General features: G+C 43.8%; 1 protein-coding gene across 8 annotated transcripts in view; it reads left to right on the forward strand.

The window, feature by feature from the left end:
• Positions 1-22653, forward strand: part of SCMH1 (Scm polycomb group protein homolog 1) — a 40443-nt gene that overhangs the window by 15098 nt on the left and 2692 nt on the right. For all 8 annotated transcript variants that reach the window (XM_085847771.1, XM_085847777.1, XM_085847774.1 and 5 more), the window contains exons 4-13: positions 1150-1217; positions 1314-1548; positions 4537-4625; positions 4758-4859; positions 6784-6925; positions 13939-14174; positions 14345-14390; positions 14490-14579; positions 16584-16667; positions 17347-17493. In XM_085847771.1, the coding sequence (XP_085703897.1) occupies positions 1150-1217; positions 1314-1548; positions 4537-4625; positions 4758-4859; positions 6784-6925; positions 13939-14174; positions 14345-14390; positions 14490-14579; positions 16584-16667; positions 17347-17493 (1239 nt within the window). The remainder of the gene's footprint in view (positions 1-1149; positions 1218-1313; positions 1549-4536; positions 4626-4757; positions 4860-6783; positions 6926-13938; positions 14175-14344; positions 14391-14489; positions 14580-16583; positions 16668-17346; positions 17494-22653) is intronic.

Consider the following 22653-nt stretch of genomic DNA (forward strand, 5'->3'; position numbering starts at 1 on the left):
CATCAGCCCACGTGTCCTCAAAGCCTGCTCTTCTGCTCTTGCTCACCATCTCTCTGTTCTATTCACCCTCTCATTTTCCCAAGGTCATCTGCCATCTGCTTGGAAATCTGCTAACATCACTGCCCTGCATAAAAAAGGTGCAAAAACAGATCCCTGTAACTACAGACCAATCAGCCTTCTCCCAATCATCAGCAAGGTTATGGAATCCATCATTGCTTCAGACATGAAATCCTTCCTCTTCTCCAATGGCTTGATTTCCAATCATCAATTTGGTTTCAGACCAGGTCACTCTACCCTGGATATGCTGCTACTGCTCTCCCATCAATGGATGGAGGTCCTCAATGCCAGACAGGAAATCCGAGCCGTATCCCTGGACATATCACGTGCTTTTGACACAGTCTGGCACCCTGCCCTACTCACCAAACTTGGTGACGAGAGTAGAGGAAGCCAGTGAGCCATGTGTGGAGTTGGCCTTGGATTCCATTGCGAGAGAGTCTGGAGAGCAAGGCAGGATATCAGACTGTATCAAAAGCACGTGATATGTCCAGAGAGACTGCCCTGATCTCACGTCTGATAATGAGGGCCTCCACCATTGTTGGGAGAGTAGAGGCAGCATGTTCATGGTGAAGTGACCTGGTCTGAAACCAAACTCTGGTGATCTGGGATGAGGGTGTTGAAGAAAAGGAATGATTTCATATCGACTGTGATGATAGATTCCATGAACTTGTAGATAGTTTGAAGTAAGCTGATAGTCTGTAGTTAAGGTGATCAGTGTTTGAAATTTGTTCATGTAATGCAGTGATGTTGGCCGATTTCCAAGCAGATTGAAGATGACCTCGGGCAAATAACAGGGTGAAAAGACATGTCTGACCGAAATTCCCTCTCCTGGACTGTCAGACAACCATGAATGTTGGTGTGAAAATGTGGCAGAGCAGGTTTTTAGGGCACGTGCGTTGATGGATATTTTTTTATGCGAAATTGACTAATGTAAGGATCAACCAAAATGTTTTTATTTGTGCTTGTGTGTTTGCATTTGAACATCTGCAATGATAACTTTTTTTTAGAAGAGAACAGAGTGGGAGAGGGTATCTCTACAATTGTTCTCATGGTGTCCCACCCTTCCAACTTTCTCCATTTTCTGTCGCATAGTTTTCATTTGGGACGATTATCTTCGAGAAACCGGTGCGTTAGCTGCACCTGCACATTGTTTTAAACAGGTATGTTTGGTATTTCATCTCTTTTCTTACCCTCCATTTGCTATATTCTTTACTTTGTGCGATCATTCTTTTCCTTTTTTTTTGTTGTTCTGTCAGGCTTCTACACCTCCACCATGCGGATTCAAAGTGGGAATGAAATTGGAAGTTCCGGATCCTCGGAATGTTGGCTCCGTTTGTGTTGCCAGCGTCGTCGGCGTCAGCGGTGCGCGAATCCGATTACGTCTGGACGGATCGGACAACAAGAATGACTTCTGGAGATTGACGGACTGCCCTGATCTCGCACCGCTTGGCTCCTGGGAACAAGCAGGGGGGTTGCTGCAGCCCCCACTTGGTGAGGAACCATTTTGAGCTGCATGCTGAAGAGTTAAACTTGGTATTTGCTGTTAAAGATTCTCTCAAGACATATTTAGTGTTCACCAACAAATACAACCTGTTGCTTTGCTGACGGGTATTAAGGGAGGAAGGGGGGGGGGGGGGGGGAGAGAAAGAGAGAGAGAAGAGGGGAGGCAGAGAGGATGGAGGGAAGAGAGGGGAAGAGAGGGGGAGGGAGAGGAAGTGAGTGGAGGTGGAGGTGGGGAGAGCGATTCCTCATCAAATGTTGCTATACACTGTGGGAGGGAGGAGTGCGAGGAGAGAGAGGCACACACAGAGACAGACAGATAGAGACAGAGGTGTGGGAGAAGGATGCTGCATTTTACTCGGAGAGGAAAGCGAGGAAGGGACAGACAAACAGAGAGTGAGTGGAGGGAGAAGAGGAAAAGGTGAGAGAAAGGTGAGGGGTGGGGGTGACATTAGCAAGGAGAATGATATGTGATGCTTAATGACCGAACATGAGAAAAAAAACCCATCTCAGAACAGCTGTACACACAACGACACAGCAGAGTTTGAAAGTAATCCGCTGGCACATCTGCAAAAACTTATGTTCCAGTTCCAGAAAATTTGTGGGAAAATGAGCCAAAAGCAATCAATGAAAACATTGAAGTATCGCTCATGTGTGACCTAATGATCCCATCGAGCGTGAACATCGAAAACAAATCATTGTGACATACAAAAAATAAGAAGAAGGCATTGCGAATTGAGGTGTTGATAGCAGTGTGACCACTCCTCATTTTCATATATGCCAAGGTGAGCCAATGAAAAAAGCCAAGAATTCACAAGGTTTCGGAAAAGCGATGATAATAGAAAACCTATACGCCAAGAAAACCAATAGAAAACCAAGATGCCAAGGTGAACAACGAATAGCCAAGATCTTGTGAAAAAGCCAAGGAGTGGTCACACTGGTTGATAGCAGTTGTTTTTGGACTACACAAAACAGAAATAAAGAAAATAATCAAACACCAAGACCTCAAGAATGAAGTGAAAAGATCCTGGAAGCTCAAGAATGCCAAAGTTGTGCCAATGATGATGAAGAACCTCATGGGAATGATGACGAAGAACCTCACATAGATATTAAAAAACCATCCCTGGGAATATTATAACAGATGAACTACAGTTGGAAGCTGTCCTGGGCTCAGCGACGATCTTGAAGAGAGCCCACTGAACAAAACTTTAAGAACAGAAAACTTCACACCTTGGTCTGTGAATCATGACCCCTTACTGAAATGAAGGTGGATACTTTTGAGCCTGCCCTGGGAGGACTCCATTCCACATTCTGAAACCCGCATATGTATATACCAATCAACGGGACACACACGCACACACGCACACACGCACACACGCACACACACACACACACACACACACACACACACACACACACACACACACACACACACACACACACACACACACACACACACACACACACACACACACACCAAATGCCATTGTGGTTATACAGTTTATGTACATACACACACATAAAGTAAATAAAAACGACAAACACAAAGATTTTTCCTGAAACAGCGTTCTTTGAAAGAGGATTTAAAATGGGAAATTAGCGAAATTCAATTCAAAAACTTGTCGATGCACTGAACACAAAATATCGATCTATACTCTCTGCCTTCACAGCAAGAACAAACATGGCGAACACCTGGTCAGATGGACCTGATTGTGTTTTTATATATGTATCGATGTCGAAGTGAGGGGTAGACTATAAAAGGAGATCGCACAAAAATGTTAACGAAAGCGATGTCCTGTAAAAATAAAATTGCACATTTTCAGTAGATGAGATTCCTCCCGAGGCACCCACCACAGGACCCAACACAGGCAAAAATGTATGTCTAACTGATGTGAGATGCAAAACACGGGTACTTTTACTGAAACGAACACCCAAGCGACTTGGAGAGCACTCGCCGAGTGGCTTAAGCACTCATGCAAGCACTCCAAAGAAACGGTTGAAAATAAACGGCTCGCTTAGCACATGATTAGCTATCACCGAACCGTTATATTAAACATACACCTCCTGGAGATGCCCAAAATGTCAAATATGTCCGAATTGGACAAAAACACTTTTCTCGGGGTCGGAACTGCTGCCAAGTTCAAATCTGGAGGTTAAATATTATAATTCTGCTTAGTTTAAAATATTCTCGAGGTTATCACATGTGTGGAAATGAAATAAAGCCACGAACGCCGATGTCTGCGGATGTTGATAAGCATTGCAATGTACCCAGCGATTCGTAGCGATGATTTACAGGCATCCAATAATATGAGTGAGGAAAGTAGAAAAAACAAAAAAACCTTTGGTTGAGAAATCGTTGCGGCCTGTTCCAAGTCAAGGCATGGTTGAGCGGGCCAAAAAATATGGTGAATTCAGACCCCAGCGAGGTTACCCAGGAAATTCCTTAAAACCCCAGACAGCGAGGTGGCCGAGCATCGCCTGATAAAGGATATAATTAAATAAGGCCGTTAATTATCTTCAAAAGGGGTGTTTTAATCAACCCAACCACCCAATTTTCACTCTTACACTTCCTTGGAGTTTTCTTAGTGTGCATGCAAAGTATCAGGCTGCTCGGTTTCATGGTTTTGGAGTTGTTGAGGACACACGTACACACACACACACACACACACACACACACACACACACACACACACACACACACACACACACACACACACACACACACAGACTGGTGTAGGTGGGCGTTGCTAACTCACTTCCTTCCTTCTAAGTACAGTACAGTATTTCAGATCAGGACTGGCAGGTCCTCCTCTTCGGGTGGGGGAGGGATGTGGTGTTACGGGTTAAGGGTCTGTTGCACCACATCATGTGGCTCTACTTGGGGTTTACAAGGAAAACTGCATTTGGCTTTTTGAGGTGCACATTCAGTGTGTGTGCGTGTGTGCGTGCGTGTATTTTAAATTCCATCTTTCCTACCAGGCTTCAGAATGAACGCCAGTTCGTGGCCAATGTTTCTCCTGAAGACTTTAAATGGAGCTGACATCGCTCCCGCATCCCTCTTCCAACCGGTATTTGAGTGTCCTCGCTTCTCTCCAGGCTGCCCTTTTCTTCCTGATCATGCTGTAGTCTTTCATTGCCTCGTGTTCAACTCGTATGTGGGAATAATCGTGTTCGCTTTTCCTCCCTGTCACTCGTTCCAGGAACCTCTGACTCCTCCACAGAATTATTTCCGTGTGGGGATGAAACTTGAAGCTGTTGATCGAAAGAATCCGCAGCTCATATGTCCAGCCACGATTGCTGAGGTAATTCTTCTTCTTCTTCTGTCAAATGCAGCACGAGGCATCATTGGTTGAGGGTGTGGGGTTGCATCATTGGCTGAAGGTGCGGCTGTGCCGCTCATCATTGGCTGAGGGTGCAGCTGTTCTGCTTACAAATGTGGGGTGGCATCATTCGCTGAGGGTATGGCTGGGCTGTGCTGCTGATGCAGTGCCCTCTGCTGGTTTGGGCAGGAATTTGTAATTTGTTCATGGTGCCGGCGATAGCTTGCCTACTCTTCGCAAAGGACATCATGGGATCTTTAATGTCCACCAACGAATGCTGGCAGATGGGACACCCATTTAACATCCATCCAAGGAAGTCCTACAAGGGACTTGTGCACGTAAGACACATTGATGAATCACTCACCCTCCCTGTGAAACACCGAGACGACAGTTTATATTATAATGTCGGGATTCAAACCCAGGCTAGACAGTTTGGAGGTGAGTGTGTGTTTCTCTAGTCGAGGCCATCCTGTTAGCCTGCTGAGGTAATCATACAACCTAATATGGCTACTGTAAAAAATAATATATATATATGCCACAAGGGGAAAACCAGTGATGTCACTTTTTATAAATTTCAGGGTTATTGCACCTGCCAATAGTTGGCAACATAAGGTTTCCTCTCACAATATTACTTTAACAAATAACCAGGGGTGTCACATAATTTATATGGTATAAAGTTTAGCCATGCAATGAAAAAACAAGTGTTGTCAAAGCTGAACAAGTAGAAACCCAGAGTTGTCAGTAATTTACTCCTGGTTATCTCCCTTTCATTCATGTTAACTGTTCCACCATAATATTCAGAGTTGAGAAACTAAAAAATGAAAGGTTTTCAAACTTTCACAGCATAAACTCTGAGCACTACAATAGCCTATTTGGTTATATCATGGGCTCCGTAGTTGGTGCATATCGTGGTTCAAGCCTGGTCAAACCTTTATTGTGACTTTTCTGGGACCCATGCCGTGACTTAATGGTTAGCGCATCTGAGTACCCATCCTCATTCGATGTACCCACCGCCCAATCAACCTGCTTAGGTATATGAGGGAGTCACATGAGGTGACTTCGGCTATTGCGGGGGTGGTTTATCCTTGGTTTCCTCCCGGTTTTCCATCAAATTAAGTAGTACGGAGTAAAAAATGGAGAATCCGTCGTCATATAAGCGAAATACCCTTGAGTATGGCGTTGAACACCAATCAAACAAAAAAACAATGACCGTTTAATGTTGATAAAAAATAATCTGTGATCACCAAAGTCATGTAATGTATGCTAATAACCAACAAGCATTAATTTACTACACATCCTGGGTTAAAATTGCATGGCAATTATTAAACAAGGGAATAACCAGTGATGTCAGTTTGCAACATTGATTCGTTCTTTGCTCTTAAATTAAATAACATAGAAGCTTGACAAATGCTACACGCTTAATTTGATCGGCCAATGATCACTCTTCCTTTTACTGGAAAAGAAATCTATATGACAGTTATTAAACAGTCCACCAAAGTCTTGAAACTTTGTTTTTCAGTTTCTTCAAAATTGACTTATCCTGACATCTATGGTTTTCCCCTTGTGGTCTTCATATATATATCTAAAATACCAAAGGGGGAAGTGCATTCCAAACGTAACAACCAGAGCTGCTCGTCCAACCTCCTGGCCTCCCAATCCACTCGAACCTCAAGGTCAAAAGACTGTATTCTTTTTCTTTGTGAATGAAAATAGTTCTAAAGTTATCCCAGTTTCCTAAGAAGTACCCCCCCCCCTTGTATAGATGATGTGGGTGATGATGTCATCTGTGGCTAAAATTGAACACAGTGAAACGATAAGTTGTGACTGCCACTGTTTTGCATTTTTCAAAGGTGGTTACCTGTAATGTATTATACCCTTGATATCTGACCACGAGCTGCCTGTGCAGGTCAGTGGGGATCGCGTACTGTTGGCTTTCGACGGCTGGAGAGGGGCTTTCGATTACTGGTGTCGATACGATTCCCGGGATATATTTCCTGTGGGATGGTGTGAGAAAAGTGGTGACAATCTACAGCCCCCTGGAACCAAAGGTGCAATCTCTGTCATAATTACAAACCATTGTGTGTAAAAGAAAACCTGTGAGGGAGTGGGTTGAGGTATATCAAGAGATTAAGAGGTTGTGTAAATCTCCAGTGCGGTGTATTGTTTCAGTTCGTAGACGGCATACGAGTACAGCCTGATCTCCTTTACCAAGGTTTTTATGACCGATGCTCAGTCAATCGTATGTCCATCTGAAGGATTGGGTGTTTTACTTGAGGACAATCGATGAGATATTTACAAACCACCATCAGACCTGTGGAGGAGGGGTAATCTTGTATGTTAACGAACAAATTCAAGTTTGTGTTTCACCTCATCCTTGAATGTGTGTGGTCAAGGGTACATCCTTATTAACGACCAAGATTTCTCTCAAGAATAGTCATACATGTAGTATATGTCCCTCCAAGATCCCCACATCATCGAATCCTACTGGATCATTTGGTTAGAACGGTATGCTTGTTAAATGTACACCGATTGTGGTTTATTGAGTAATTTATGAGATAAGAGTCGATGCTAATCATTTGCTCAGAGCCCCTGAGTTTCGGTTGATTGTATATGATTCCATGAGAGGTGATGTCTTGCATTCAATTGTTACTGATTTAAATCGTTATTTTATGGCAACAGAAGCTGCTTCTCCTCTGGGAATAAGTGATCATAATAATATCTTGTTATGATTTCTTACAGACGAGGAAAAGAATGACAAAGTTAAGAGAATTATTCATCCTCGGGCCCCATCAGAACATTTCTGATTTTGGTAAATGGATTAAAACGAAGACCCGGGAAGAATTCCTCCAAGTTCCAGATACGCAAATAAAATTTTATATTTTATATTGGTTAGTAAACACAGCAATTGACAGATACTTCCCCTATAAGGTAGTTACATTACACAATGCAGATAAACCCTGGATGAGGCCTGAGGTCAAGAACATGATAAAGCATCACCAGGAAGTGTTTGCAAACGGATTCACATTCCAGTTGGTGATATTACCGGAATCTTGTTTGCAAGAAAATTGCTCGAGGAAAAGCAATTTTTATGAGGATAACTTTAGAACGGCCCATCCATAAAAGTGGCGTAGAAGTATCCTTTTAGTTGCCAACAAATTACAGATACCTTCTGCCATCTCTGTTCCCACACCTCCTGAGACTACTGACGAGGAAAAAGCGAATTAATGCTGTTGATGAAGCATTTTCCTCGGTGTCCCAAAGTCGATCTCCTCCGATAGTGGAGGATCTCCTGGCCAGGCTGTGGCTGCATACCATATATTAAATGTAGAACAACCCTGGAGACATCGCAAAGTTTACTTGCCCGTGGAAATAAACATTGCAAATAATCCGCCACGTTGCCTGCTCGTCTGTGCACGCGTCACGTCGTACATCGTTTGCGGTCCGCGCAAACGTCATAACTTTATTTTAAAATGTCCGTTTTTCACCATATTTACTTTGATTCCTGAACGCAAAACCTCTGAAAATATAGACAAAGATCTGGAAGATACGATGGATACGCAGTCCCTCTGGGGGACAGGGTGCGAGATTGAGTAGTGAATGCATTATGTCATATAGCTCAATGAAGCTTGTTATTAATTTTGTTCACTCAATATAATTCTCCAAACAAGTGAGGCGATGAGCATACATACACACAAAAATTGGAAATTTCCAGAGCATTAAACTTACCTTTTAATGGTAAGTTTAATGCTTTGGAAATTTCACATTTTCTTGTGTATGTGTGGAGGAGGGAACATCGTCTCGCTTGTTTAAAGTAAATAGGTATATCGGCTTAGTTATAAGACTCGTTATTTCTTTAAATTAGCAGATTTCACAACAGAGTTTGACACTTGTTTAGTTCAGACGATATCCGATCCTCCAAACCGAAATAATATTTTGATGATATGCTTTACTTATCCCGTGAGAGTAGATCGTGGAAAATCGTATCATATAATGCATGAAATCGCTCCAAGCTTCCAATTTGAAAACTACGGCACTTCCAAAAGCGACAATACAACGATTTGTTGCGATGATGAACAGGCATTCGATGATATGAGTGAGGAGAGTGAAAAACAAACAAACAGCTATCGTTAAGAAATCATTGTGGCCTGTTCCAAGTCAAGGCATGGTTGAGCAGGCCAAAAAAACATGGCGGCTTCAGACCCCAGCGAGGTTACCCAGGAAATGCCTTAAAACCCCAGAGAGCGAGGTGGCCGAGGATGTGTCGGATAAAGGATATAATTAAATAAGGCCGTTAATTATCTTCAAAAGGGGTGTTTTAATTAACCCAAAGACCCAATTTCACTCTTGTACTTCCTGGGAGTTCCCTTCGGATGCATGCAAAGTTTCAGGCTGATAGGTTTCATGGTTTTGGAGTTATGGAGGACACACACACACACACACACACACACACACACACACACACACACACACACACACACACACACACACACACACACACACACACACACACACACACACACTGCCATTGATTAGTATAGATCGACTTGCTACCTTCTGTGAAGAGGGAGATGCATTGTGAGTTAGAATGTTCAGTTTCTCTTTTAATCCCTCCATCTAACAATTTATCTTTAATCACTTTTGATCCTTCTTTAACTCTCGCTTACCCATCCATCGCTGGTCCCTCACCATGTTAGCTCTGAAACCCCATAACTCCCACGGAAACTTTGCTTCATCTGAATCCACCCGTTTGTTCTTCCATTGAAAACCCCTTCCCTCCTTTTCATTCCACTTTCAAACCATCCCCAATCCGGTAAAGGTCCGAGAAGGTCCCTCATGATAATACCAGACCCTGCGTCCATAACAGTATTTTGAGTAGATTGTAAAAGTTCTGAGTACGTTCGGAAGAGCTTTGTAAGTGTTTACAATCGTACGCTCGACCTGCGCTTGAGTTTGCTGCACTAGTGAAATGTGATGGATGTAGAACACAAGGATATCAAAACGGTGCAATCGTATAATCTCACGAGCTGGCTGAATGGATAAAGTAAGGTGTGGGTGGTAACGGGCCTATCATACGCAGTACGTGGTTGGATTTGTGGTTAATCGAAAGGTGACGGAAATGAATATTAGAACGTTTTGTTCGGTCGGATGTATTTTTACTTTTGAATACTGAGTTCAATTGATTTTATTGATTATATTGATATAAAAAAGAAAAAAGAAGAGCACAGCGAGTCGGTGCATTGGTGAGGGGTAAAGTCGTGAAGACGATATGCCAATTAATCACGTCCTGTTTGAACGTTAATTCACCAAGACCCTTGAGACCCCAAGGACCCAGAAGTCCCAAAAGTCACTTAAGACCCAAACGACCTTAACACAATTTAGACCCCTTACACCCTTCAGACAGATTAGACAACTTTGACCCTTGACCATTTAACCACTTGGACCTTCTTTCATAAAAAATAAATTTCAAGAAAATATAGTATTACCAATATTACAAATAAATTTGTAGAGAAGAAATGTTTGTATAAAGATTGGTGTAAATCATAATGCCAACACAGCAAATCTGTGACGTCAATCTCTGCAACGACGTGTGGAGAGGCGAGCGCAGTGAGCTGATCCGTGTGTGTGTGTGTGTGTGTGTGTGTGTGTGTGTGTGTGTGTGTGTGTGTGTGTGTGTGTGTGTGTGTGTGTGTGTGTGTGTGTGTGTGTGTGTGTGTGTGTGTGTGTGTGTATATATATCTTCTTCCTCTTTCGGCTTGCTCCCGTGAGGGGTTGCCACAGCGGATCAACCGTCTCCATTTCGCTCTATCCTCCACATCTTCCATTGACACTCCAACCACCCGCATGTCCGCCCTCACCGCATCCATGAACCTCTTCTCCTCCTGCCTGGCGGCTCCATCTTCAACATCCTTCTCCCGATATACTCCGCTTCCCTCCTGTGCACATGTCCAAACCATCTCAATCTTGCCTCTCTCACTTTGTCTCCAAACCGTCCTCCCTGCGTTGTCCCTCTAATATACTCATTTCTTATCCTATCCATCCTCATCACTCCCAACGAGAATCGCAGCATCTTTAACTCTGCCACCTCCAGCTCCGCTTCCTGTCTTTTTGTCCGCGCCACCGCCTCCAAACCATACAACATAGCTGGTCTCACTACCGTCTTATATACTTTCCCCTTCACTCTTGCAGCTCCCCTTCTGTCACAAATCACTCCTGCAACTCTTCTCCACCCACTCCATCCTGCCTGCACTCTCTTTTTCACTTCTCTCCCACACTCTCCGTTACTTTGTACAATTGATTCCAAGTATTTAAACCAATCCACCTTCCCCACCTCAACTTCTTGCAACCGCACCATACCACCACCCTCCCTCTCATTTACGCACATGTACTCCGTCTTACTCCGACTGACTATCATTCCCCTTCTCTCCAGTGCGTACCTCCACCGCTCGAGGCTCGCCTCAGCCTGCTCCCAACTCTCCCTACAGATCCTGATGTCATCCGCGAACATCATAGTCCATGGAGACTCCAGTCTGATCTCGTCCGTCAACCTGTCCATCACCATTGCAAACAGGAAAGGGCTCAGAGTCGATCCTTGGTGCAATCCCACTTTCACCTTAAACCGGTCCGTCATTCCTACTGCACACCTCATCGCTGTCACACTGTCCTCATACATATCCTGCACGATCCTCACATACTTCTCCACCACTCCCGACTTCCTCATACAATGCCACAACTCCTCTCTTGGCACCCTATCATAAGCTTTCTCTAAATCCACAAACACACAATGTAACTCCTTCTTGCCTTCCCTATACTTCTCCATCAACATTCTTAAAGCAAACATCGCATCAGTGGTGCTCTTTCCTGGCATAAACCCATATTGCTGCTCACAGATCGTCACCTCTCCTCTCAACTGAGCTTCCACTACTCTTTCCCACAACTTCATGGTGTGGCTTATCAACTTTATCCCTCTGTAATTTCCACAGCTCTGCACATCACCCTTATTCTTGAAAATCGGAACCAGTACACTTAATCTCCACTCCTCCGGCATCCTCTCACTTTCCAAGACTTTATTAAACAATCTGGTTAACAAACCCACTGCCATCTCTCCTAAGCACTTCCATGCCTCCACTGGTATACCATCTGGGCCAACCGCCTTTCCACTTTTCATCTTCTTCATAGCAGTCCTCACTTCATCCTTACTGATCCACCCCACTTCCAGATACTCTATCTCCACCTCTTTCAACCTTCTCTCTCTCTCATTTTCTTCATTCATCAGCTCCTCAAAGTACTCCATCCACCTTCTCAACACACTCTCCTCACTCGTCAGCACATTCCCATTTACGTCCTTTATCACCCTAACCTGCAGCACATCCTTCCCAGCTCGGTCCCTCTGTCTTGCCAATCGGTATAAATCCTTTTCCCCTTCTTTTGTATCCAACTTCTCATACAGCTCATCATATGCCTTTTCCTTGGCCTTTGCTAGCTCTCTTTTTGCCTTTCGCCACCACTCCTTGTACTCCTGCCTACTTTCTTCATCTCTCTGACTCTCCCACTTCTTTTTCACCAACCCCTTCTTCCTTATACTTTCCTGTACTTCCTCATTCCACCACCAAGTCTCCTTATCTTCCTTCCTCTGTCCAGATGTCACACCAAGTACCTTCCGAGCTATCTCCCTCACAACTTCTGCTGTTGTTGCCCAATCATCCCACCCATCTTTACCACCATCCAACGCCTGTCTCACCTCCTTTCTAAATGTCACGCAACAGTCTTCCTCCTTCAGCTTCCACCATCTGGTCCTTGGTTCAGCCCTCACTCTCTTCCTCAACCTCACCTCTAAAGTCATCCTACAGACCACCAATCGATGCTGTCGAGCTACACTCTCCCCTGCCACCACCTTACAGTCACTAATCTCTTTCAGGTTGCATCTCCTGCTTAAGATGTAATCCACCTGTGTGCACTTTCCTCCACTCTTGTATGTCACCCTGTGTTCCTCCTTCTTCTTGAAATACGTGTTTACCACTGCCATTTCCATTCTTTTTGCAAACTCTACCACCATTTGCCCTTCCACATTTCTCTTGTTGAGACCGTACCTACCCATCACCTCCTCATCCTCTTTATTCCCTTCCCCAACATGCCCATTGAAATCTGCTCCAATCACCACTCTTTCATCCTTGGATACACTCTCCACCACTTCATCTAACTCACTCCAGAAATCTTCTTTATACTCCATCTCACACCCCATATGTGGGGCATATGCACTGATGACATTCATCATCACCCCTTCAATTTCCAACTTCACACTCATCACTCAGTCAGACACTCTCCTCACCTCCAATACCCTCTTGACATAATCTTCCTTCAGGATTACCCCGACACCATTTCTCCTCCCATCCACACCATGGTAGAACAGTTTGAAACCACCTCCAATGCTCCTAGCCTTACTCCCCATCCATTTGGTCTCTTGTACACACAGTATGTCCACCTTTCTTCTCTCCATCATAATCAGCCAACTCTCGCCCTTTGCCAGTCATCGTCCCAACATTCAGAGTTCTAACTCTCACCTCCACACTTCTACCCTTCCCCCTCTCCCACTGCCTCTGGACTCGCCTTCCCCGTCTCCTTCTCCTCCTTCGATATATATATATATATATATATATATATATATATATATAAATATATATAAATATATATAAATATATATATATATATATATATATATATATATATATATATATATATATATATATAAATATAAATATATATATATATATAAATATAATATTAGTTAGTGGATGTTTTGTTGTAGTTTTATGTTCTATATCAATTTAATTGTTTGTAATATTGCTGATAAATTTGTATTTTTGTTATTTTATTATGCATTGTAAATCATCATACAATTTTAGCATATTGCTGCAGATAATAAATAAAAACTACTATTAAAGGGATAATAATGTGGATAAGACTAACGTTTTCTTTCCTTTGTTTCCTCTCCTACCCTGTTAATTGTTCTGATCAATCCCCACTTCTGTTCATTCTCTTCCTGTTTTACTTTTCTTTTTCCAAGTTTCAATTCCCAAACCTCCAATGTTCTCTCTACCTCCTCCTCCTCCTTCATGCTCCCCCCGCTCTCGTCTTCCTCGACGACGTGGGCGACCACCTCGTTTTCCTTCTTCCGTTCTTTCGCCCGCTTTCCTCCCTGTTCTGTCTCGTTCTCCCCAAACCTCTATCGCTCGCTCTCCATTACGTTCAATGGGAAGTGGAAGGAGCATCTTAAGGATGGGAAGGGGAGCTGGAATCAAGGTGAGTGAACACGGTTCTTCTGCCGGTCTCCATCCCCACTTCAGCTGTTCACCCGTTCCACAATTCCCTTCAACCTGGCCCTCTCCCTCACTCTTATCATTCCTACTGTCTCAATTTTCACCGGTCTCTCCTCATTTTAATTCTCATCGTGGTCGTCCCTCCTTCCGCAGCGCCGAGCTTCTCACAGTTTTACCTGCTCTTCATCCGATGGAGACGGTGAGTAACACTTTGTGTTCCTGTTGGTTTTTTCTAATTTCTGTCTGTGTCCTCTTGTCTATCTTTGTACCTCTAACTTTCCTCTCTTCCTATCCCCAGGTTCTATGTTCCCTGCACGCTCTTCCCATCACAGTTCCTGGTTGGATTCGGTTACAATGACAACGCCTCTCCCTCGGTTATCGCATTTTGGTAACTATTATATGTTACGTAGACACCTGCACATGGGATATGAGTGGGTTGCTTTAAAAGTGTCAAATCTGCCTTCACTCATGTAAACAAAATTAATCATTGAGGCTCATGGATGAGCGGAATAACAGATAATGAGGGGGGTTTCAACTGACACAGAAGGATATTTGCGAGTCGGGCACATAACCATGTATGAGGTGGGTGTTTGACACATGTGACTGTATGAAACCGGACCGTCAGGTCCACCCTAGTGTCGCCACAAGCGACGATTGGGACGAGCCCCCGTCCCACTCCTGCAAGGGAGTAGGGTGAGAATATCTATATCTATATCTCTATCTCTATCTCTATCTCTCTCTCTCTCTACACATTGGCACCTCTTTCAGGCCTGGCCCACACCACCTCCTGGGTCTTGAGGAAGCGAAGGTGTTAAAGGATACGGAGCCCTGCCACATTGGGATCAATCTCGTACGCCAACCGCCACCTACTCAGACGCCCAAACTACCTCGCAACCCACCCTGAGATGGTTCCTAGCGCAATGCACCAACAATTCACAGTATCTGCACCCATCATTAGGTTGTAGTCCGTGGCCCTGCAGGTCGTAATTTGATCTCGAAGATTGTCTGGCCTCCTGGGGAAGCAAAAAACAGAACTGCTGTAGGGCTTGCAAGTTGGGCACACAACCCTGTATGAGTGTGGAAACCCATCGGCAGGCTCCGCCAGCTGCAGCCAGTTAGAGGCAGGACAAGCAAGCCAAATTGGCGCTCCCAATAGGAGCCATAGGCAAGCGAAGTCCAAGCCCGTCTGGTATTGCGATCAGTTACACGCCCGGCCCGTAGTGAGGCCAGGCCTCCACAGGGAACGAGACCAAAGCTGCCCAATTGGTAGGGAGCGTACAGGAGTAGGCACCCGGTGCCTGGCCCATGAAGCACTTCGGCGATTTGCACAGTGCAGTCTGGCGTGGTTCCAGGCTGCAGGTCTGAGCACAACCAACCAGGGGAGGTCTTTGCTATGCTCCTGCAAACTGAACCTAGTGCTGGCCAACCCCTTGAGGGGAACAGCTCGGCCCAGTGGCCGAAGAGCATCGCCTTGCGACGCACCTCCATATGCTGTGAAACCATCGAGGGCTTCCTGGCTTCCGCCAAGTCAAATTTGATTGTCGGAGGCCGGGGTGGAGTTGGGGAGGGTACCAAAAAATCCCGGAATGGAAATGGGAGACTCGATACAACCTCCTTAAAGGAGTTGAGGAAAGAACATGATTGTAAAGTCACAGGGAGGTGATTCAACAGGTGTGAAGATAGAGCAGGGGGATAAGGCCATATATATCGAGATAGATGGTGAAAGATTGAAAAACCATCGACCAGTCCAGGTTGTGAAGGTTGTTGGTTTGGCGTGACAGTGTCCTTATGGGCGACACACGCTTTCTCGAGTCTTGACCTCCACAGTTTCCAGGAGCGAGACGTGAGATGCGGGTGCGTCGGCCCTCGAGGGAGAGCAACCCTCCATAATGCTTTCTTCGAACTCTTATGTTCTGCAGAACCAAGGGAGGACTTTGCCCGATGCAGAAAGCACTCTTGTCCTGCCTTTGGTGTGGTGGATTTGATGTAACCTGAGCCAGATTGGGGAGGATTAAGACAGAAAAATAAACTAGCAGGAAGAGGGTTATTATTAATCAACTTCCTGATTTGGTAAATAAATAATCATTTCTGTTGACAACATTTTGCATGAAAAGGGTGCGATTTTCCTCCCAATGAACAACCATTCACTGGTTTCATTAGTAGTGGTTCCAAATGGTTTTGTTGTGATTTAGTTTGCTTTGTATCGTTCGGTGTGCAACGATGTCATCATGGAAGATGTTTATCTTTCTATAGTCAGGTCGAGGCTCATAGAACAGCGATTTCTATCGTGTGGCTACTTTGTGTTGATTTTCCTCCATTGTACACGTAGTTAAACACAATTACTAACCATTGTTTAAAGACGAGGTTTTAATATTTTTTTCCCATTTCCCAGAGGATGTGGTGCGAGGACGGGGCAGCAGCTCTATCTCTGAGCCTCCCCTGCTCTCTCCCTCTCCACGTACTTACGAAGATGATGGTTAGTTTAACATTTTTATCCTTTCTGTATTTTGCGACGAACTTGGATACGTGCACGATTCAGGGTTCCCCTGGTTCTTCCATCCCTGTGCGTGTTTCACTGAGCTTTTCTATATTTTTATTTTTACTCTGGGTTAGAGGAAGAGCAAGCCAGTATATGATGATAGAGTTGTACCTGACAAAGGAGGGCATCTGGGAACAGGTGAACACTGGATGGGCATTAACCATGATGATCTCGGACAAGAGAGGGGGTTATGGGAAATGGTTCGTGAAAGTGACTGCCAAATTTTGGATCCCTATATGATAGAGTCTATCCATCCATTGGGACCAGACTCTGTGCAGAGTGTTGGTGCTGCTTAAACAGTCTCCTTGGCTGTTGGGCACAATCCTGGACGGGTCGCCACTCCGAAACAGGATACCAGCATGCTGGCACTCATTTTGCCGACCTCGGAAGGATGACAGGCTAAGTCGACCCCACCTGGTGTTAATTCAGTGGAAAATGGGGCTTGAACTTAGGACCCGAGGATCCCGAACCCAACACCCCAAACCATTAAGCCAACACCAGGCATGTATGATAGAGTGAAGGATTAAACTAATAGATATTCCATGTTTGGTTGACAAAGTTGATGATTTTTCACTAAATCTGGATTCTGCTGCAATTGCTCTTCTTCCCCCAACAGTTGAAATGGATTCAAACTTTGATTCCCAACTGTTACCCCCTCGAAGTCCATCCCCACCACCTCTCTCATCCCACAATGCACCGGGGCCAGCTATTCAACATGCAATGGGGCAACGTCGCATTTCCATGGGAAACCGGAGAGTCGAAGGTCAGACATCGTGGTTGATTTGAAAAAGATGAAAAATTGATTGTCAAGGTTTCTTCTTCTTGTCTCTATTTCCCCTCTCTCTGTGTAATTATAGTGCACTATGTAGTTTTTTTAATATTATTCTTATTCCCCAAATACCTTAAACCAAGCACGGGGACGATGGAAATGCACAGCTCATCACATGTCACCCGTCTCTCTGCACTTCCCTCTCACAGGTTTATGTAGTATCACAGAACAATCCCATGTCTTCCAGCAAATGCGATGCTAATACAAACTGGAAGTTTAGTCTGAGAACATTCCAGCACCTTCACGAATCTCACCATGGAGTTATAGTACGATACTGCCATCTACAATCAAAATTAGCTAATCACATCGAGCAGTTTTATATTACAATTTCCCGATCCGTGCTCTGCGAAACTTATAACATGTAACCGTCACTTTTAATCGTTTATTTTTATACATTTACTTATGCTTAAACTTACCACAATATATAGCTTATAATTGATGCAGACATACCAAGAAGACTCAAAGCTGTAATCGCTGCCAAATAGTCCTGGGGCTGATTCCAAAATTTTGAGTTTTGCTGCACCCCCCTGCCAACATAGGTTTGATGGTTTTTTTTCATGTTATATCGTCTATAGACATCTGATTTCAAAACATTACCCCTTTCAAAAAGTGTCAAAATGACCCATTGCAAGCCATTTCATATAGTGATACGTTTTGGCAAAACCTGACATTTTTTGCAGTATTGAGTATTGTAGCATTCGTATTGGACAATATTGTTGGCTTCAGGAAGCATTTTGTATTATGCTGAGGCATTGTAACTTTACTAAACCTGCATGGACGTTTATCGAAACCCTGAAAAAACATGTTTATTACTGAATAATACACGTATTAACCCTATTTTACACGGGGGAGGGGGGCATATTTGTTTTCTGCCTATACCGTCGTGACGGTTAGAGGTATGACTTTGAAACTTGGTGACGTTTATCCTATGTCATTTCTAAAAACGTGTACCAAATTTGGGAGCAATTTGTCTAAGGGGGGGAGGGTTCTTACTCTAAAACTTACCTACTAAAAACACAGAATTTCGCCAAAATTAATTATTCTTGATGTCAGAATTAGCTCAATGTTGAGGCAAAAATGAAAATGAGTTCATTTTTATAAAATAAGCATGTGGCAGTAGCAACTGGCCAAGTTTCAGGTTTCTAGCACGCTCCCATGTCATTTCAGACCCCGTGTAAAATAAGGTTAAAAGACCTATAGACTAAGCAAAATCTTACTTACCTGATAAGAAAAACTGGATTCATATGAATTGTTCAATGTCCTATTCGTCATCTGTCTCATCGTCGGATTCCAGTGGATCAACGATAGTTTCTTTGGAATTCCCGCACTGGTCAGGCTTGCATCTGCATGCTCTGGTGCAACTTAGTTGATTCTGTCTACAGGAGCACCTCCGGTCAGCACAACGCAGACACCGGCAGCTAAAACATTCCATGACAGACGTCGGGGCAGGAGAAACATCTAACCATTTGATGGTGATCTCGTTCCCGGCTACATCCCAGCCATGACCGTGTGGAGTGGGTACATGTGGGCAGTTCTCGAGACATCTTCTCCAAATGGCAGCCTGGTAATTGGCACGACGTAGATGGAACTCTGCTGCATTTTGACAGGGCGGAAGTCTGCATGGGTCTGTGGTATGCGCGCCAAACATCTCATGCCTCAGTTCGTTGACTCTACTGTGCTGCTTCTTCCCATACAGGGCGCAGATGGCCTCTTCTCCTCTGGCGAGTTCTGCTACTGACAGACTGAAGGACTGCCCAATGCTGTTCATAGTGGCTCTAAATTCATTTTCGATCTTTAGAAGTTTGAGTCCTGACAGCTTTCCGCGCCCAGTGAAGGCACAGGTCGAGTCACAGCCACTGAAGGCATGGTAACCTGGGAGAGCAGAGCAGATATCGCATCCCAGGGTATGTGCCATAGCTTTAAGATCAAGGTAGCGGGTCTGCTGTTGTGTGCCGGTGCGAAAGATGAGCTGCGAGCTAATACGATGGCAGACTGAAAGGGCAATGACTGCAACATCACTGTCTGGGGACTTGATGATCACAGCAGAAGCACCGTGATCAGCTGCATGGGCTGCGTGAAGCAAAAGCCTGGTGTCTGCCTCTTCGTGTGTGCATCTCAGTTCAGCCACTTCTGCCTTCAGGACTTCTGTTAGTTGGTCATTGGCCTTCAACCTGAAGCACCTCTCTCCAACTGTCACGAACAGTGCTTGTTGGCCCAGCTGCGCAGCATACTCTGGCTTGGACCACTCATTCAGGAGGAATTCTGTCAGGGCACATTTGAAGGATCCACTCATCAGAGACTTGTTCAGCTGCTGGTCAATCTTCTGTGTTCCTGTGCGGATCTTGGTTTCGAGGCTCTCCATACCAGCATCGCTTCTCAGGTTGCGCTCCGCGATCTTAATGGATATATCAGGGTATGTGTCAACTACCCAGTCTTTGCGCGCACCAGCTGGATAACCAGATGTGATGGTGTTGAAGAGTGAAGAGGCCAGTTGTGAGTATGTCATGTTTGGTGCCGTTTTTGCTGAATGGATGATGGCCATTGCGTCAAGCACCCAGGTAGCATCTGGAGGGATACTTGTCAGCGGTTGCACATAGTCTTCTAGTGCTCTGAGCAATTTAGCCTTGACTGTCTTCACTGGACTTCCATCTGGCGTGGCAATTGAGAGTGGGAGCGGTCCAAGTGGGTAACTCAGAAGCTTCTCCATAGATAGTTCACGGCTTTGACCAATCTCAAGGAGACGGCCAAACATGTCTCTTGTTGACTTCAGGACGCTGGCGTGAGATGTCGTTCCCCAGTCTCTTCTTCATGGATGCGAACGTCTTCAGCTGCAGTTGTAGTAAAGTAGCGTAGAAGTCTTTGGTTCCATCTTTCCCTAATCTGTCTGCTGCAAATGTCCTCAGTGATCCTACGCCTCTATGACGAGCATCCAAAAGGTCTCGCTTTACAACTTCGGTTGCCACGTGTCCAGAAGCCAAATGACACAGCTGCTCGTCAGATTGGAAAGGGTTTATCCAGTTCTCAATACATGCCGTGATACTCTGCACCGAATGCAATTCACACTGAATAAGCACCAGACACTATTTGCAACAGTCAACATCAAGAAATACACTGGAATGCAAATTTCTATAATAGTTTATGATGTTAGTGACAAAACATTGTATTTTGTCATAATTTTAACAAAATTTTGATAATTTTCGCATAATTTTTTTTTTACCATTTTCACACTATCTTTACATTATTTTCGCACAATTTCTAACGAAAATATCTCCTAAAACAAAATCAAACACCTGGATTTGTATTTAATGTGTCTATGTGTCTATGTGCACTCTGAGCAAACCTAACTGCAATGTAATATGCCCACCCATCCCTAGCACAAAAAACCTATTTTAGCGGTAAAGCGGTATACCTGGTATCAAAAATGCCCCCAAAAACTTCGAATGGACACTTTTTAGAAGGAGTAATGTTTTAAAATCATCACCTTATAGATCAATAAACAAGAAAAACACATAAAACCTATGTTGGCAGGGGGTGCAGTAAACTTTCATTTTAGGCCCCTTCTGAGAATCAGCCCCAGGACTAAAAGGAGCTTCTATAAAGTATTGACCAGGGGGTTGAATACTTGTTGACGCAAGACATTTCAGCTTTTCATTTTAAATTGATTATTAAAATTTTTAACCTCCGCCATCGAAGATGGATGGAGGTTACTGTTTTCACCCCTTTCTGTTTGTTTGTTTGTTTGTTTGTTTGTTTGTTTGTGAACAATATTACGGAAAAACTCAACGGATTTCGACGAAACTTGGTGGGGGGGGGTTAGGTCTGGTCCAAGGATCATGCCATTAGATTTTGGACTTGGTCCAAAATCCAATATGGCCGCTATGACGGCCAATTTGAAAAAATATTTGAATTTTTTTTTTTTTTTTGCATTTCTACATGTTTTTAAGTGATTTCCAACCCCCCCCCCAAAAAAAAATTGTTCGAGAAAAATTGCTAATTTTTTTTCAACAAAATTTCGATTTTTTTTTTTGCATTTCTACATGTTATGTGATTTCCAACAAAAAAAATGCCAAAATTATAATTGCGGCTGATTTTGGAACTTCAGGTGGATATACCCATGTAAAATCAATTTCTGTCTCAAGGAATCTAGTTATGACGAATTAATTGAGTATGTAAAAGTTAAAAGTAAAAGGGAAAGTTGCAAACTATAACTCTGTGAGCACTGTTGACGTCAAATTGAATGAATAGGATATCAGGTTCACTTGAGTGACCTCGCAGTATTGGCGGCGGAGGTTTTGCACTCTACCAAGTGCTCCCCCTCTAGTCTAAAAACATGTTTTCACTTTGTCATTACGGGATATTTTGTGTCGATCGGTGACAAAAAATTTAAATTTAATCTGTTTTAAATTCAGGCTGGAACACAACAACATATGACTAAAGTCGAGGGGTTGTTTTCTGAAGGCAGTCTATCACAATGTACACATACCACCTTTTGATACCTGAAGCTGAACGATGTTGGACTTTCACTGATCTTTAAGTTTATTCCCACATTGTGTAGTTTGTTTGAATCACTGAAATCTCATTTGGATGATTAAGGGAAGGGTGGATTGTGCTCAGAGGACAGACATGAGGGAAACGAATTGTTTCATTTCAAATATCAAATCAAGTCATCCGAAAGGAATTTATTGCTTTGAAAAATCAAATGTCGCTGGAGTGTCACGAGGTATTGATGTTTACGATACTCTGAGTTTAAGGCTCGTGCAGGAGCTTGTACATACAGGACAAGGACATTAGGAGATGAGATTGCACTTGTATGTGAACAAGGACATTAGTGGGCAAAAGAGAAGATAGGATTTGAACCTGGGATCCGAGCATCATGAGCTATATGCTCAGAGGGGAACACCACGCAGGTCAATCCAGAAGGTATGATTTAAGTTCCATGTTTGATGTAACGTCACAAGTCGAGCATCTCGTTTCTTCTTATAAACGGTTTTTGTTCACAAGAATTTGGTATTATATAACTGAGGTACAGCATTGTGTCGATGTGACTGATTTGTACAAGGAGCGTGTTATCCTGCACGTATCTAATGAGTGATG

This window comes from Eptatretus burgeri, chromosome 11, assembly GCF_056783735.1.
Source record: "Eptatretus burgeri isolate ZD-2024b chromosome 11, Ebu_testis_v1, whole genome shotgun sequence".
Lineage (NCBI taxonomy): Eukaryota > Metazoa > Chordata > Myxini > Myxiniformes > Myxinidae > Eptatretus > Eptatretus burgeri.